At 38.0% G+C, this 17,104-nt stretch overlaps 1 protein-coding gene across 1 annotated transcript in view; it reads right to left on the bottom strand.

The window, feature by feature from the left end:
• SATB2 (SATB homeobox 2) overlaps window positions 1-17,104 on the bottom strand; it is a 174,424-nt gene that overhangs the window by 27,499 nt on the left and 129,821 nt on the right. Inside the window, exon 10 of the mRNA XM_012726133.1 lies at window positions 7,554-7,751. Coding sequence (XP_012581587.1) covers window positions 7,554-7,751 — 198 coding nt within the window. The remainder of the gene's footprint in view (window positions 1-7,553; window positions 7,752-17,104) is intronic.

Here is a 17,104-nt window from a genome sequence, read left to right as displayed (position 1 = left end):
AATAAAGAAAAGAAGCATGTTCTTCAGGTTGAATAAGCATGTACAGGGTAAGAAATTAATAAGAAAAATCATTGATGATCAAAGTCTCCAAGAGTTTTCCCAAGGACCTACTTATACTTAACTGCTGCAAAATTTCATTTAAAATGACAAGTGTTAATTTGCATCTCTCCTTGGGACTAGAGTAGGGTTTCAAAACCCTGGAACCACATTCACACAGGAAGCTTTGAAAAGGAACTTGGAATGAATGCAAATGGGATAAATTCTAGTAACCTGGTTATAGAATTGCAAACATCCTTAATTGATTAATTCATTATTTATTTTTCTTTTCTTACAAGTTACCCTTTTGGAAGCAAATTCAGATATTAAGGTTTAGTACTTACAACTGGAGTAGGAAGACAGTGTTAAAATACCCATAGCTTAAAGATAGATTTCAAAAATCCTTAAATATTAGTAACAAGAGTCACATTCTAAAGCCATCTCAAAAAGTTGGATGAAAAATGAAAATTTCAGTCATGTTAGTTCTTTAACATCACACTTGTGAGTTACAAGTCTCACTGCATTAAGTATCCTATATTCAAAAATAACTTCAAGAGCCCTCCCTGGTGGTGCAGCAGGTCAAAGCACAGCACTGTAAGTCAGCCACAGCTGCTTACAAATCCTTGGCCCCAGAGGTGCCCTACATGGCATGACAGACATCTCCTGTCTCACCTGCTGCTCCCCTCAACAGTGCACTTTGTCAATCTGCCTGTTCTGCTCCCTACTATATCTGGTGAATCCTCTCAATGCCCCTATACATACCTCTGGCAGGTACCTACCCCCCAGTTCTCTATGCATAAAAATAAAGAAAAAAAAAAACTAGATCTATTAAATGGAATAATAAAAATCAAATGATGTAAATAAACAGCTCTACACAATAGCAAACAATTCATAGTTCATGTTCAAGGAATGTTGGCCACTGCACATCAGTTGTTCCCACTATACAGATAAAAGTAAATTCTGTAGATAAATAAATGTGGACTTAAGGTCTCCCTTGCAGCAGGTTATTTAACTTCTCTAAGCTTAGGATTTGCGCATGTACATATAGATAAAAACTACTCTACTCCCTGGTTTTACACAAGGCTTGAAGAGAGAAGGCATATTAAAACCTCACATTTTGAAGATGGGTACATATACACAATGGAATATTACTTAGCAATCAAAAAAGATAAACCCATGTCTTGTGCAGCAACATGGATGGACCTGGAAGGGATCATGCTTAGTGAAATAAACCAGAAAGAAAAAGGAAAATACCAGAGGTTTCATTCATAGCAGATGCATGAGTGACCAGGGGAAATAATAATAATAATAATAATACTGAACAACTATATACCAGAGACATTTTACGGGGGTAGAGTGGGGCGTGAGATAATAAATGTGGGGGGGGGACCATGCACAGGACTATGGTGATGGCACACAGGTGAACTGGTGATGGAAAGTCCACGGGGATTACAATTGGGATGGGAAATGGCACAAAATAGTGTAAAAATAAACTATTATAATAATTTTTAAAAGTCTCACATTTTGAGAGCCTGATTCCCAAAAAGGCTACCTGCTGACAGGGAAGGAGAGTCAACAGCACAGCAACAACGGTGTTACTACAGGACTTTGTACAGGAAAACACAAACACCTACGACTTTATCTTATACTATTAGACAAGTATCAGGGTTTCTTAAATTCAGCACTACTGAGATTGTGGGACAAGTAAGTGTTTGGGGGAACTCTCCTAAAGAGTGTGGGATATTTGGCAGCATCCTTAGCCTCCACTAGTAGATACCACTTGCATCTCCAAGTTAAATAAAAATTTCTCCAGGGCCCTCCCTGGTGGCGCAGTGGGTTAAAGCACAGCATTGAGAATCTAAAGCCGCTTCCCCATGAGTTCGATCCCCGCCTGCCCCGGAGGTGACCACATGGCGTGGCAGACCTCTCCTGACCCGCCCGCTGCTCCCCTCAGCAGTGTACTTCGTCGATCTGCCTGTTCTGTTCCCCGCTCTGTCTCTCGTGAAGCCTCTCGCCGCCCCTAAGCCTCTGGCCTGTACCCCAGTCCTGTATGCACAAATAAATAAATCTTTAAAAAATAATAATAATAAAAAAATAAAAATTTTTCCAGCTACTGCCCAATATTGATGGGGGACAAATTCAATATTCTCCAGTGGTGGAGAACCACTGGTTGATACCAATGACAGCAGCGTGGTGGCTCATAAAATGCTGAGAATCTACTGATTGGGCATCAGTCCAGAGGAGCTGAGGTACAGTGCCGGTGTCAGCTGTAACCCACCAGGTTTCACATTCTTATTCAGTGAACGGCATGGAATTTTAAAACAAGTACTTGTCAGGAAACCACACAGCCACAAGCTCAGAATTCCTGAACTTACAAAATAACCCATGGAAACACTGTGGTGGAAATATAATAAAGCAATTAAGCACAAACTATACAGACAAGAACAATTTGGTAAATGCTCCCCAATCAACCCCACTCAGTGACCCAGTCGCAGCATGACCAATGTCCTTTCTTCTCCCCTGCATTAAGAGAGAAGTGTGGTCAGAGGACAGACTAGACGCCAACAATGCCTGCATTTTCATTCAGCTGGCAATTCTGGCTGCATGCAAGGCTGAGTCTCAGCTCCAATTTTTTCCAATTGTAAAACAAGTGTTGGTAATAATGAATACCCTGATCTAACTATCTTTTTATTCTAAGTTGAAGATATGCTTTCAGCACAGGGACTCAGGTCATAATAACACTAGGGCTAAAATCACTTACAACCACAAGAAATAATTTTGTCTATGACCTATTGGAATGAAATATGGAATTTATTCCTTCTTTCTTATGGAACGTTTCAGTTTATCTTAACAAATCACCTATGTTAGTCGTCTTTGTGACATCTCTGCATGGACGACAACTATTAGCTATATAAGTATGTCTCAACCATTCTTAAATTCTGAAGGAGTCTCTTTAAATATTTTCTAACCATCTTCTCTGCTTCATGTTATTTTAGTATTATATTTATTCTGTCTGTCTCTTTAATGTACTATGGCCCTTTGAAGGACCATAAACCATTGTAATTTGAAGATTTTTTAAAATGTTCTCTAATAAGCAATTTTCACCCCCTTGGACTATATTGTTCTGGCTGAGGGTTAATGGTATGGATGGATCTAGTTTCTAAAGTGTGTTCAGGGCCTGGAAAGTCACCCTCTACACAGCCAAGTACTTAAATGAGGTGTCCTGAAGACAACAGGGTAGAACCAATAATTAATTCCATATGACATTAAAGCTGAGATACCTGAATTTCTAAAGAAACAACTCATTCTTCTTAGGAGGCCAAGTCTTTAAGACTCACAATAGCTCCTAGTGACCCAAAGCCCAGCTCGGTCTCCACTATAACCTAGTTTCACCCCTAAAAGGAAATGCCATCAAACAAATTTTTCTTGGTATACATGTAAATGATGCTGTTAAGTCCTAGGAATGTAAAAGTAAGTGGTACATGACATCTCCCAAAGTAGAAATCGGAATGACATGACAAAATCAGTTATTTCTTTTGTGTGGCATCTTTGGATGTAGAGCTAAGCTACAGAGACCAGGTGGCCTTTAGGAGCAGAGGGGTGAGAAAAAGCGAAAAATGGAAAGAGCAGCCTGAATGAAGGAAGTGGCCAGGATGTGTGTGCACTGTACATGGGGTGTGGGTAACAGGTAGCCTGCAGCAGAATGGTGAGTGTTCAACCTGTGTGGAGGTTGCCAGCCGTGTGGCCCAGTAGTCAGAGCTGACTTTCTGCATTGCTATGTGAGATATGGGTGTTTGGTGAAATCTCCTGATCACTAAATGTGGACTTAAATTTTTAAAACCCTTTGTGGGCTTAGAAAAAAAATAAAGAATCTGCTGGCAATCCAAGACTATCAATTTGAAAGCTATTTGCAAACAAATGACAAGAAAAATTTTCATTTTTCTGTCTTCCTACATCACAGAAAGCACTGTGGGGAAGAGAGCTGAAAGGGGGAAATCCTTTTAGCTAGTGGTGAGGGGTGGGGAGTTCTAAATGAAAAGAATCATCTTGTGGGTAATTATGCACATAGGTCATGATTCATATCTTTACCACTTAAGAAAAATGAGGCTAACAGTACCCTAGCTATCTTTCCACCCTAGCTATCTTCCATGACCACAGTGGGATGAGCTTCTACTTGTATTTAATATGCTGCATATATCAGAACTTTTTAATAATCACTGATTTTACCTACACTTAACAATTTAATAATGGCACATTTTCTGCCTAATTAAATAAAATGTAACATTGCCAAACTAATATCCTACATATGAATTTTAAAATCCCTAAAATATGTGAGCAATTATGTCTCCTGAGAATTTCAGTTAACATGAGGGCACAATGAATTCCAATCCTGAGACCAATGGCTTAACTTCTGGACAATTACAGACATATTTTTAGTAGTTTGGGATCTTTCCCAAGTCACAGAGGTTGTGCCAATTGTATTCTGTTTCAAGACTTAAGCCAGCTAGTTCTACTTACTTTTCTTCCTTTTCATATCATGACTGTAATAGACAGTTAATTCAAAGTTTTATATTTTGTTGACAAACATAAATACAGCACTCCAAAGCAGTATCATTCAGACAGGCACAGTTTAGGGAAAAAGTGATATAATGAAGAGTCTCACAGTAGCTACGAGATCAAGGTCAAGGGGAACTCACCTTATTTATAAGCTTTTAAGCTAAGAGTTGAGTGATAGGAATAACATTTTATAAAATAAGCAAATTTTCTTAGTGATATCAGAAGGTAGTGTTAGTAACCACAAAGTGCTTAAAACTGAAAAAGAAAATTACCCTGACTTTCTTAGCCATAAAATATTGTTAACATGCTCTAGTTTTGTCATATTAACATCAAAACTTAAAAAAAAAAAACTCAAAAATTTAACTGCTTCTAGGATTTACTTAACTCAAACTGGTCAGTTTAAAGAAAAAACATTATGTTTACTATCCTTTTAACCTAAACAGAGATGTCATAGAAATTAAAATTTCTGGATAAAGAGTTATAACAGGAATGTTTAAGGGTCCTCATCCAACTAAAAGGAGGCCCACAGTTATAAGGAAGAACATGTTTTGATATTTTATCTCAGAGCTCTCTAAATTTTCAACGTTATCCTCATTCTGTGATTAAAAAAAAAAAAGGACTAAGGTCCAAAATAAATCGATTTTTATTCCTGTTCTAATTCTACTTTACCTAGACTGTACTATGACAGACCATGAACAAAAAGTCCACACAAAAGAGGTAGTTCCTGAAACCAGTCCTCAGTCCTGAATGGGTTTAACACAGTTTTGACTAGCTCATATCAAAACAAAAAAAAACATGGTGATAAGAATTTTTCACATGACTGAATTTATACAGTTTGTAAGATATCTTGTCTGTGTGGTTGTTCTCATTAATCCAAAAATTTTATTTTTTGAAATGATACAATTAATAAATGGAAGCATCCTTTGAGTTTTTTATATAAATCTATTTTCCAAAAACAAGATGGTTTCACTCATAGCAGGAGTATAAAGGACCAGGGGAGAAAATAATAATAATAATAATGAACAACTATATACCAGAGACATTATATGGGGGTGGAGTGGGGACTGGTTTCAAAAACGGTGAGGGGAGGGAAGTGCACCGGACTATGGTGATGGCACAGGGTGATTTGGTGATGGAAAGCCCCCAGGGATTACAACTGAGATGGAAAAAGGCACAGAATTATATAAAAATAAACTATTATATTATTAAAAAATAAATAAATTTATTTTCCAAAATAAAAGCTTCATGAGTCCACACTGGGCCCCTCTTTAATTTTCCTTACGACTAAATCTTAAAATCTGAAAACCACTGCACTATGTGACTCAGCATGTTGGTCTGATTATCTGGAGGGAGGTACCCTGGTGCTTGGATGAGGCTCAGCCAGGAAAGGAAAAGGAGAGGAAATGGGGAGGGTAAGCCACAGAGCTTACCCTTCACCTCAAGACTAGGAAATGAATTACCCCAACACCACGCCAGAGCAAGGACAACAGATTCCTCCATTTACCCGTCTTTATCACCCACCTCTCTGAGTTTCCATATCAGTTCCCACTCTGAGTTCTCTGTGGATATTTCAAGACTCCCTTTAGGTGCTCTGGATATCTTAAGAGAGTCCCCGCAGGTACTTTCAGCTCTATGAATTCATGTGTCAAATTATTTGGAAACTGACTAGTGTGCACTGACTGAGGTGCCCATATTTGAATAAAAAGTGATGTAATGAGTTGATTTCCGGCTTTCCTCCCCTAACTGAGGGTGGAGCAAGGGGAAAGGAGTCAGGAAACCTTAGAGCAGTTCTCACATCTTTTACCACATCGTCTAGGTGATCTTGACCAAGAAAGTAGGACTGACTTCTTTACATTCTCTGCATCTTTGCTGCCATTCTGCACATATCAACCTGCACACATACATGCAGTCTTGCCTTTATTTTCCTCTTCATGCTATTAGAAAGGACTTCAGACAAAGACTTTAAAGGTTCTTCCTTGGTTCTGTGGCAGTGGTACTGGACAATAGGGGAAAATTTCATGACCTAACACAACAATTTGTTGGGCAAGTTCCTTAAGAGTCTAACCTTGGAATAGTGACCTAGTTATTATTTCTTCCTGCATGTAAATGATTTTAACTTACAGAAAGTCAGTAAACAATACTACTTTCAGAAAGAAATATTATATCTCTCAATAATACAAACACTAAGCAAATAAAATGTACAATCCAAGTGAAGATAAGACTTCTAAAATAAGGAAACAAAGACAGCAAAACTCATCTCAAAATTCTGAATTTATCACAATTTCTCTCTGAGATTCAGGTGACCTCAATGTCATCCTCTATTCCTTTTCCTCAGGCTAATCAAAAGTTCCTTTAAAGATGTTAGATCAGGCTCTTCCTGGTGGTGCAAAGGGCTAAAGCACCTCATTATGAAGCTCTCCAAAGCCACTCTGTCTCTGGTGAATCCTCTTACCCACCACACTCTGGCCTGTACCCCAGTTCCATAAGCATAAGTAAATAAATCTTTTTAAAAAAAGTTAGATTAATGCATTGGAAATTTCAGTTTTTCTTTTGAAAAAGAACCACTGGAAACTATAAACTATATATATATATAGTTATATATATATATATATATAACTATATATATATAGTTTCTGACTGGGAGATTTAATTCGCCATCAGTGTCTTTAATTCACAATCCTACAAAAGCAAATGCTCTTGGGAATTAGTCACCTTAGAATTCAATGTTATATTCATTTTTCTTCATGATCATGAGCACGTGGTCATCTCAGGCACATGACCTGGAATGCCTCTACACACACACATACACACACACACACACACATGCTGTTCCTACTCTGAGCACCATGAAAACTGAGTCCTCAGTCCTATAGCACGAGACCCCTCTTGATGGGAGTCAGGGTGGTGTGCCCCATGACACACCACACTAGTCCTAAGGTTAGATAGAAGGGGGTGCTGACCTGCACTGGCTCAGGGGGAAGCTGGACCACGTGTTGCATGCGCTCACTGTGGTGGTGTCTCGATTCCTCCTCATAGATCACATCCCTCTCATGCTGTGGAAGGTTCAGGAAGCGACGGATGGTACAGAGGTTCTCCCAGAGGGTGCGGTTTTCTGGACTTGGATTCTCCTTCCAACGGAGCAATTCACAAAGCCAACCCTGGTGAGAGAAAGGTATGTGAGTTAACCTACAGCATACAGAGCAATAAAGGATGGCTTGAATGCAGGCAAGTTTATCCTATTTGTCAGTCAAAATTGTTCCCACCCACCAAGGGAGATAGTGAAACAACCTGGCAATTCTGCAAATGCACCAGTGACCATGCAGGTGGCTATACCAGTGCCCAAGAATCTTCACATCTGTAAATTGCCTTAACCCTATCAAATGTATTTTCAATACATTAATTTTCAATTCCTTTTTAAGAGACATTCAAGAGAGAATGTAGTTATTTGATTCTTAGAAAAAGGAATTGCTAGCCAACTACAACTTTTTAACATTACTCAGCTGGGTAGAATTCCAGTGAAAGAGAAGAGTGAAGATGAAGAAATATGTGTTACACGATGGCAAATTCCAAAGAAAGAAATGTCTGTGACAATGCAAACTGTCTAAGGGGAAAATAGCCTTATAATTATCAATAATTCCACAAGAGAGAAACAACTGCCTTAACTAGAATGGGGGGGAGGAAGGCATTTGCTTGATCTCCGAATGCCTTGGGCTCTAGGCCTCTTAAGCATCACCTTCCCACCAGAGCCACACCTGCAGGAAGGTAGGCAGTTGGTCGGGTGACACCTGCAAATGTCTGCCTCCCAACTCAGGCATCCGGATGTTCTCTCACTCGCAACTGCATAAGAAAGAAAATGTAATGCAAATAATGATGGATTATATGAAAATAATACAGAGGATGCTGTCAACATCACTCGCTGACTCATGTCAAAATATTTTACCCAGTACTTTCTAACCCATCATTTCCAAGCTACATCGCTAATTTTAAAAAAACAAGAACTGTCCCACATTACACATCTTGCGAAAGAGTAAGAATTTTTCTAAAAAGGTGCATACGCAAACATAAATGACTTCATAATAAATAAATCCCAAACCTTAACAAATTCTATATCATAAGTCATAAACCAATGAAAGTTCCTGACACGCATTATAAAAGCCCATATAATATCATAAGCTGTTGTTTAACTCTCCACTGTGTCTTCTGCCTTTACCCAAAAAAAAGGGCAAGATTTGATTATCTCCGCTGCATCAGCCAAGACAGCAACACCAGCTGTTCTCATTGTGCAGCCTCTTCCTCACGGCCTCCATGTTAATAACCTGATCATTCCATTTTCTCCTTCAACTGCCGGCTGCAGCACCGCGAAGAGACAAAAACCCAAGCCCATCTGCAGCAGCTGTAGGCACTGAACTGTGAAGCCACTGGGGATTTATAAACTAATCTGTAACACAACACTGCCTTGTTTTTACAAGTGAGAGGCCACATTTGCGCAGACCTGATCTTTTCTTGCAATAAACTGGGAGCTGGGGAGAGTTAGAGGGTTAGGAAGAATGAAAAGAAGATATCTAATCATTTGCTTGGAAATGTTTTTCCAAGTATTTTCATAGATTTTTGTTTTGACTCAATTGAGGGACAGATAATGGCTGATTTTCAAGGTACAACATATATTTTTTAAAATGAAGACAAAAGTTTATCCCTATCAGAAAATAAATTACATATTTAAAAATCCTCTAGCCCCAAAGTGTTTTCTCAAGGGTGTCTTTGTACAAAGGAAAGAATTCTTGAAACGGAAAATAAACCATCTGTGGGAAAAATAAGCTCCTATTTCCCTGTCTTTTCACAGATCTGAATAAGTCTCCAACTGAACTCTTTCAAATGTTTCAAACAGGTATGTTTAACATCTCCCAGGGGAGGCGATAGCATGGAGACCAATCACTTAGCAGAAAATAAAAACAAAAACCTACATCTGTTAAAAGATGAAGTTCTGAGATACCCAGACCTGAAGGAGGACGGCACCTGCTGTTCCGCTTGAGAAGTGAACTGCATTGTGGGAAGCCGCAGCTTGAAAGGAGACAGGTGACAGCTGAGTGGTATCTCCACTTACGATACTCGGAATGTCTCGCACAACATTCATTGCTACATTTGATTTATATGCGCTGTTATAATCTGCACTCATTACAATCACTTAGAACAAACTACAGGCCTCGTTATGGACTGTGTGCTGTCTGCCATCAGTCTTTAAGAAGTGTAGTGCTCAATTTGCCCACTGACATGCAAGGTCTTGACCTTGAAGCTATTATGGAGAGGATTAGACACAAGTGTGATCATGTGTGCAGACATAAGCAAACCAAATTAATTTCTGGCACAGGGAGGTAGCCAACAAGACCCTGTTCTTAGGGCACCAGAACTTCCTCAAATCCCTGATGGAGCTGAGCTAATAGCATGTTTAAGGGAACCCGGTTTTGAAGATGAAGCACATTCATGGTATTTAGAGGGTTATTAATCTAGTTTCCCCACAAAGTGTTTGCTTGGCTGATCAGATTAAGGGATGGAGCCTTCAACAGTGCACCCCCACCACAGCAGGCCCCAAGAAATCTGTGATACTTCACAGCCTTGGACATATTGCACCATGTGTACCCAGCTGCTTCAATAATTAGCTTATGAATGTATCAGCTGGTTCTGTGATTTTTATAAATAATAACTAACCTACGGAGCAGAAAGACTGTCAAGAGCCTTACAGTAGCACAAAATTGCAAGGTGCTCTTAACTCTAACTTGCTCTTCTACTAAATGTCAACATACCCTATTACAGGAGTTGCTATGATGTCATTTACAAATATTTATTTTACATCTGAAATAGCAACATATTTTCATCTGTTTTCTTCCTAGCAGGCACAATTTGCTTTCCTCTCACATTGATTCACTTGTTCAATCCACGTATCTGTATACTTTTCTCACAGAAATCTTTTCTTCTACCTCACTTCCCATCCACCCTCCATCTTTTCATTCACATGATCCCTTCCACCAGTCCATTTGGGATTCTTAGCTCTGTTTTGTCAATAGGGTCTCTTATTAGCTTGTTTGGTGGCTAATGAATGTGGGAGAAAGTGCTATGCTGTTGCATGAACACACATGTATGTAATTGTGAGTGAACCATTACAGAAGAGATACAGACTTCCCACATTGGGAATTTTTTCATTTATATAATTTTTGCATGCCATCCAAGAAAGTTTTTCAGTATCAGGCAAAAAAAAAAAGTGTAAATGTCAAATAAAACAGTGACAGATGACAGTATTCTCTATTGAATAGCACTGTTTCTGTCGTGCATGTTCAATGGGAACTCATGAATTATTAATAAACAAATCTCCTTTTTCTGTTAAAAATCTCAAGTAGGTTTTTTTTGTTGTTGTTCCCTATGTGTTATGTGGAGCATTCCAGGAGAATTCTTTTCATTTCAGAAATGCTGATAGAGAAGGTCAATGATTTCCAACCTTGGCCAGTTCTGTGAGTGGGCACCATGAACTAAAAGGTCTAAATCTGTCTGTGACATCTCATTTAGATTTTGATGTCTATTGTAGGTGTTGACCAAAGGTTGACTGAATATTCATAAGTATAGTTTAGCCTTTTTACTATGGTAAAAATGAAGCTAAGTAAATTACAAGTATTTGAGCACAGCTAGGCGGTCAGAGAAGATTAAACTTGGGATCCCCAAGACCTAACTACTAAGTTCCTACTCTGCCATCAAAAACTGGGTGACCTTTGGGCAAGTAGTTGCCTTCTTAATGCTTCTGAAAGTTTAACTATAAACAGAAGAGTTTGCAAAAGATTGTCTCTAAGTTCCCTCCCAGCTCCCATTATCTGTTACCTTATTTATCAGTTATAGCAGATAGATAATAACCCTCAGGTTTAAAGTACAAAGAAGAAACCACCTTGACCAAATGATAAAGGTCAACATCACCAGTGATGACACTGGATACCACTAACCCCATGACAGAATGTACTGTGAACATGGTTTTGAGAGGTTGTTTTGCCAACAGTGCATAACCTCAGTTAATCACGATTAGCACAAACTGAGATACATTCAACAAAATAATCAAGTATGCCAAATAACTCTTCAAAAGTGGCATGGTTATGAAAAAGAAGTCTAAGGAACACTCCTAGTGTAGAAAACTAGGCATAACAACTAAATGCAATGGAGTTCCTGAACAGCATCCTACACAAAATTAAGATAATGAAAAGTTAGTGAAATTAGAATAAAGTTTCTTATTTCATTAATAGTATTAAAACAGTGGTAATTTCTTAGTTTTCATAATTGCACTGTGGGTATACAAGGCGTTAACTTTAAGAGAAAGCTAGATTAGCGATGACAGGAAACTGCATTATTATGTAAAATTTCTGAGTAAAATAAAAGTACCAAATAAAAGTTTAAAAAAATACTTACAAAATACCTGGAACTTACATATAGGAAAATATACACAGCCTAAGTATAACAATGCCAAGGAATTTATAATGAAAAGTTTTAGTTTCAAAACATGATGCCAGAGATAGACTATAAGTTCAAAGAATGCATCTTTGCAATGAGTTGTGTTGCCAAATTTTTAGTGCATAAGCAAATACTATCTATTAATATCTCATTTTAGCCAGCTCATCATCCTCTTAAGCAAACATATTTCCCTCAGTAGAAAAACAACTCTGACCATCCTTCTCAACTACATAGGTGAAGTGACACTTAAACCAATATATAGGTTGTTTACAGTCTACATCTTCCTGAATAGCTGGTGTCACTCTAAATTTAAAAAAAGCAAATGATGTTGTAAATGTATTAGGAAATGATGTTGTAAATGTATTAGGAATCCTTACTCTTGAAGTGCCATTATTTTCTTTTTGTTAGGTAAATAATGACCCCATAGTTTATATTTTAGCAAACCAATAGTTTTATTGATGATTTACTTAAATAAGACATTTAAATTAAAATATGTCTTAAAAATCATTTAATAAATCATTTATTACTGATGATTTCTTCATGGTCTCCACTTCTACTAATTCCCCTATTGACCTTGTGCTCTAGCCACTGTAAGTTACTCAGAGTCCTGAATATGTTTGGTATATTCCCAACACCAAGCTTCTGCTTATATTATTCTCTTGGCTGGAATGTCTCATTTTCTACCCACTGTTTCCCCTGAGAAGCTCTATTTCAAGGCTCAGTTGACATGCTCACTCCTGCATGACCCCAAAAGTATTTTGTTTATATCCTTTCACAACTTAATGGTTGTTATTATCAGTTGGTATAAGTGCATCTCCATCACAATCAGTTATTTTTTTTTTTTGCTTCAATTATTCCGATCAGTAATTGGAGGTGGAGTAAAAGGATTAGTTTCTTACTCCAGCATTTATAGAACAGAGAAGTTCATAGTACATAGTAGATGTATAATAAATGCCTACTATATTGAACTGAAATAATTAGAGTGCATTGAAATCCGCCTAGCGGATGTTTTTCTGCCCCAATTTTAGTTATGGTCAAAGAGGAACACTAATTATCAGAAGCACACATGTCAGTGTGCTGAGATTTATTCTGCCTTCTCTACTGCATGAATATGACTTTTTCTAAAATTGGGGTGGTCCAAAATACACCATTACATAAATGCAAACTGTGACAGAGGTCTTTCAGAATGTTACTCAGCTTGTAATCTATTGAGAACACCTCTGCTGTGTGACATGCAATGTGCTGGTGTATTACTTACATTATTTAATTGTCATTATTTTTAATTAAAGAGATCACCAACAAAAAATTAAGTGATTCTTTCCATAAAGCTCAGGGGGAAATGTCATTGTAAAGAATATTCTGCATAAATTGTAATAAAGTCAAAACGAAAATCAACAAAAAACTATAAACCAGCGACATTCTACAGGATGGAGAGGGGAAATACTGGGTGAGAAGAGCACGTAGGATTGTGGTGATGGCACACGGGTGAATTAGTGGTGGGAAGTCCATGGGGATTACAACCGAGACAAAATGTACAAAATGAAGAATGTGATGTAAAACATACATATATAGGTGTGTGTGTGTGTGTGTGTGAGTGAATAAAAGAATATTATGCAAAAACTGAACCTTGAAAATTTTGTAGGCCCTCCCTGGTGGCACAGCAGGTTAAAGCACAGCACTGAGAAGCTAAAACCACTTCCGCATGAGTTCAATTCCCACCGGCCCTGGAGGTGACCACATGGAGTGGCAGACCTCTCCTGACCCGCCCGCTACTCCCCTCAGCAGTGTACTTTGTCCATCTGCCTGTTCTGCTCCCTACTCTGTCTCTGGTGAAGCCTCTCACCGCCCTTGAGCCTCTGGCCTGTACCCCAGCTCTGTATGCACAAATAAATAAATCTTTAAAAAAAAAGAAAATTTTGTAAAGAAAGATTTCTCTGGGTGAGGAGAGGAAGTAACTGCACATTCCAGGCAGACATAAAGGAGCTCACATCTGGGGACTCAGAGCAACTTTATGGGGCTACAGCACAGTCAAGAAATAAAAGTTAGGAAAAAAAAAAGTTAGGAATCATATTATAGGGCCCTCCCTGGTGGCAAAATGGGTAAGCTGTTCGAACCACTGCAGCACGAGCTCGATACCTGCCCAGGGAGGTGACCCACATGGTGCAGCAGACCTCCCCTGACCCACCCACTGCTCCCCTCAGCATTGTACTTTGCCAGTCTGCCTGTCCTGCTCCTCACTCTGTCTCTGTTGAATCCTCTCACCACTCTGTACCTCTGGCCTGTACCCTAGTTCTATGCATAAATGAATAAATCTTAAAAAAAAAATCATATAATAAGGACCACAATACAATGAAATTTCTTCTTATATCTCTCATACCACAGGAGTGACTTTTTGCTTCCCTCACTCCCTTCCTCTTCTTCTATCCTTCTTTCTTCTTAACAAGATATTATTGGGGAAAAGACTATCATAAAGTAAAAAATGCCATTTATCCTAGCTTAGATATAATATTATTTTACCCATAGTAAAATGTTGCTTCATACTAATTAAGATCAATCTTCAGCCTATAGGAATTTTTATTCTTTAAAAAACAATGACATAGCTCATAAGCACCAAATATACATATGAACCATTAAAAAAATCTGTTCTCGAGAGAAGAGAAGGAATCTGAGGAAGAAGGAAGCTGGATGGAGAGCCAGGAGACCTGAGGAATCCCCATGGAGCAGAAAGCTTGTGATGAAGAAACTATGTTTGTTTCTTGGCCCTGTGCTGGTTGAAACAGATGTGGGTGAGAGACCTGTGGGGAGGGGATGAGGACAATATTTATGTTGATTTTGTTTGTGCTGGTTCCTCCCAGACTTGTCTGGCCATATCTACCCCTTTCTATGGGTCTGGGACAGAGGTGCTTTAGGCTTGTGGTGGGCTTTCAGGCTTGCTTTGGACCAATCCCTTTTGGGTGGACTTTTGCCCACAAGGGAATGGGTAACTTCAGGTGTTTGATTTAGGAATTATATTCTTTGTCTTCTGTTCTGTTTACTCATTGTATTAAAGTTCTTTTCAATTAAAAAAAAAATCTGTTCTCATCATTTTCACTATTTGTGTATGTGTGTGTGTTATGGATTACATAAGAGTTTTTGAAGCTCTCTTGAATTGAAAATAAATGAGAAATGACAATGCTTATCTCACTTTTAAAATATGTTAAAGGTTTAAAATTTTCAAAGAGATAATAAACAAATGACATACTCTCCAAACTACATACCAAAGGATAAGAATTTTCAAATGACCATGGAGTCTTTCAAAAAACTGTAATAGAGCCCAGGGTTTGTGTTTAGAGTCCATCAGACATGGGCTTGGTGCCTACTTCCAAAGCCTAAGTTTAATGATGGGGGAAGGGAAGCATATGTAAAAAATGGGGTTCCTGTCCGTGGTACTGAAACATCTCTGTGAACTAAGTTATTTGTTTTTTGTTTTCCTAACCCAGGACACTGGTTAAGGACTACAACTTCTCCCAGTTCCTATGTCTTATTTGTTCCTTTGAAAATAAGCTAGGTTCTATGTTGATGACAAGTTTCCTAATTTTTACAATATTTCAGAACAGATACAAACCATGACATACTCAACAACATAGTTCAAAGTCTGCTCTGATCTTCAACAGGGAAAGAATAAATGTTGGTGCTGTTAAATAAGGTGTGTACACCTTAAGGGCAGGGTCTTTATGCCCCCTCCTGGAGGTGTCTAACACAGAGCTGATGAATGGATTCAATGTACAAATAGTAAGAAGCCTCCACCCTCCTGGCCCCTCTAGGAACTCCAATGAATGGATAAGTTGACAAATGAACAGTTCTTCAGAAGAATGACTCAAGGCTTTTGCAAGAGAAATTGTAAAAGGCCATTTACTCACCCACATCTTCAATACAGAAAATGTCAGCATATGTAACCAAAGGAAATGTTTTCTGAGTGTCTCAAAAGAAAATTCATATTATTAGCCACAGACAGTTCACTTTCTAAATGGAAGCACATAAAGTCCCCAAACAAACTTTTGTAACTGTGAAAGGATTTCTTTTCAGCTGGTTGAGATTCTTCTGAAGTGTGAAATGAGCCAGATAATATTCAGCTCTTGTTTCTTAGTCACTGAATTCTCTTTTCATGAATCCAATAAGTGTCTATTAAAATAAATAACCCCCCTAATGATTCAAGATAACCTAATCAAGAAAAGTGAAATGGATAAAAGGCTAACTGCAAGGGGGACTTGTCAAGGGCTTCAGTGAATTCCTGTCAAGGAGGTCATCTAAACCTGAAGAAAAGATGTATGCTGAGTGTTTGGTTACAGTTTAAGGTTAATTATTTTATATCTTGAATGTTGTAAGTAGAAGTGATCTGTTCCTTTTTTGTTTTTCAAAATTATACTTAAGCTCTAAACTGTATTTTTATGGGGACCAACTTTCAGCTGTCTCTGGGCATGTCTCTCACATTTGTATAGATGTGTTTATAAAGACAATCTGTAATTGAAAGTAATGAAAATTTTATCTCAGAACAACTTCTTACCTCTGTTATAGAGAACTCAAGCCAAGAGGGGATTTCATAAAATCTCATTGATCTCTTAACCACACATACATGGGATATGCATGATTATATAATAGTATGGAGTTTTAATATAATTTTATTAAAGTATATATACACATATATACAGGACAAGATACATCTAAAAAAGCTATTGTTATTGATCAATAAAAGAATGCATATGGAATAGTGTACTTATACATTTAAATAGTAGCAAGATACCAAAAATATTTTCAGTCCCTAATTCAGTTCTAAATTGCAACATACTTATGACATACTACTCTATATAGTGCAAACTGCATCAAGAATTTTAAAAAGCATGGTGGGACTGCAGCCCTTATGAAAAGTAGTATGGAGGGGTTTTAAAACATTAAAAATGTATCTGCCACTCAACCCAGTAATTCCACTAGTAGACAACTACCCAGAAAATTCAAAATCACTAATTTCAAGGGAAATTTGCACTCCCTTGATTAC

Source organism: Condylura cristata, unplaced genomic scaffold, assembly GCF_000260355.1.
Source record: "Condylura cristata isolate star-nosed mole 26May11 unplaced genomic scaffold, ConCri1.0 scaffold00002, whole genome shotgun sequence".
NCBI classification, from domain to species: domain Eukaryota; kingdom Metazoa; phylum Chordata; class Mammalia; order Eulipotyphla; family Talpidae; genus Condylura; species Condylura cristata.
Note: the sequence above shows the minus strand (reverse complement) of the source record. Positions and strands in the feature narration are given on the sequence as shown.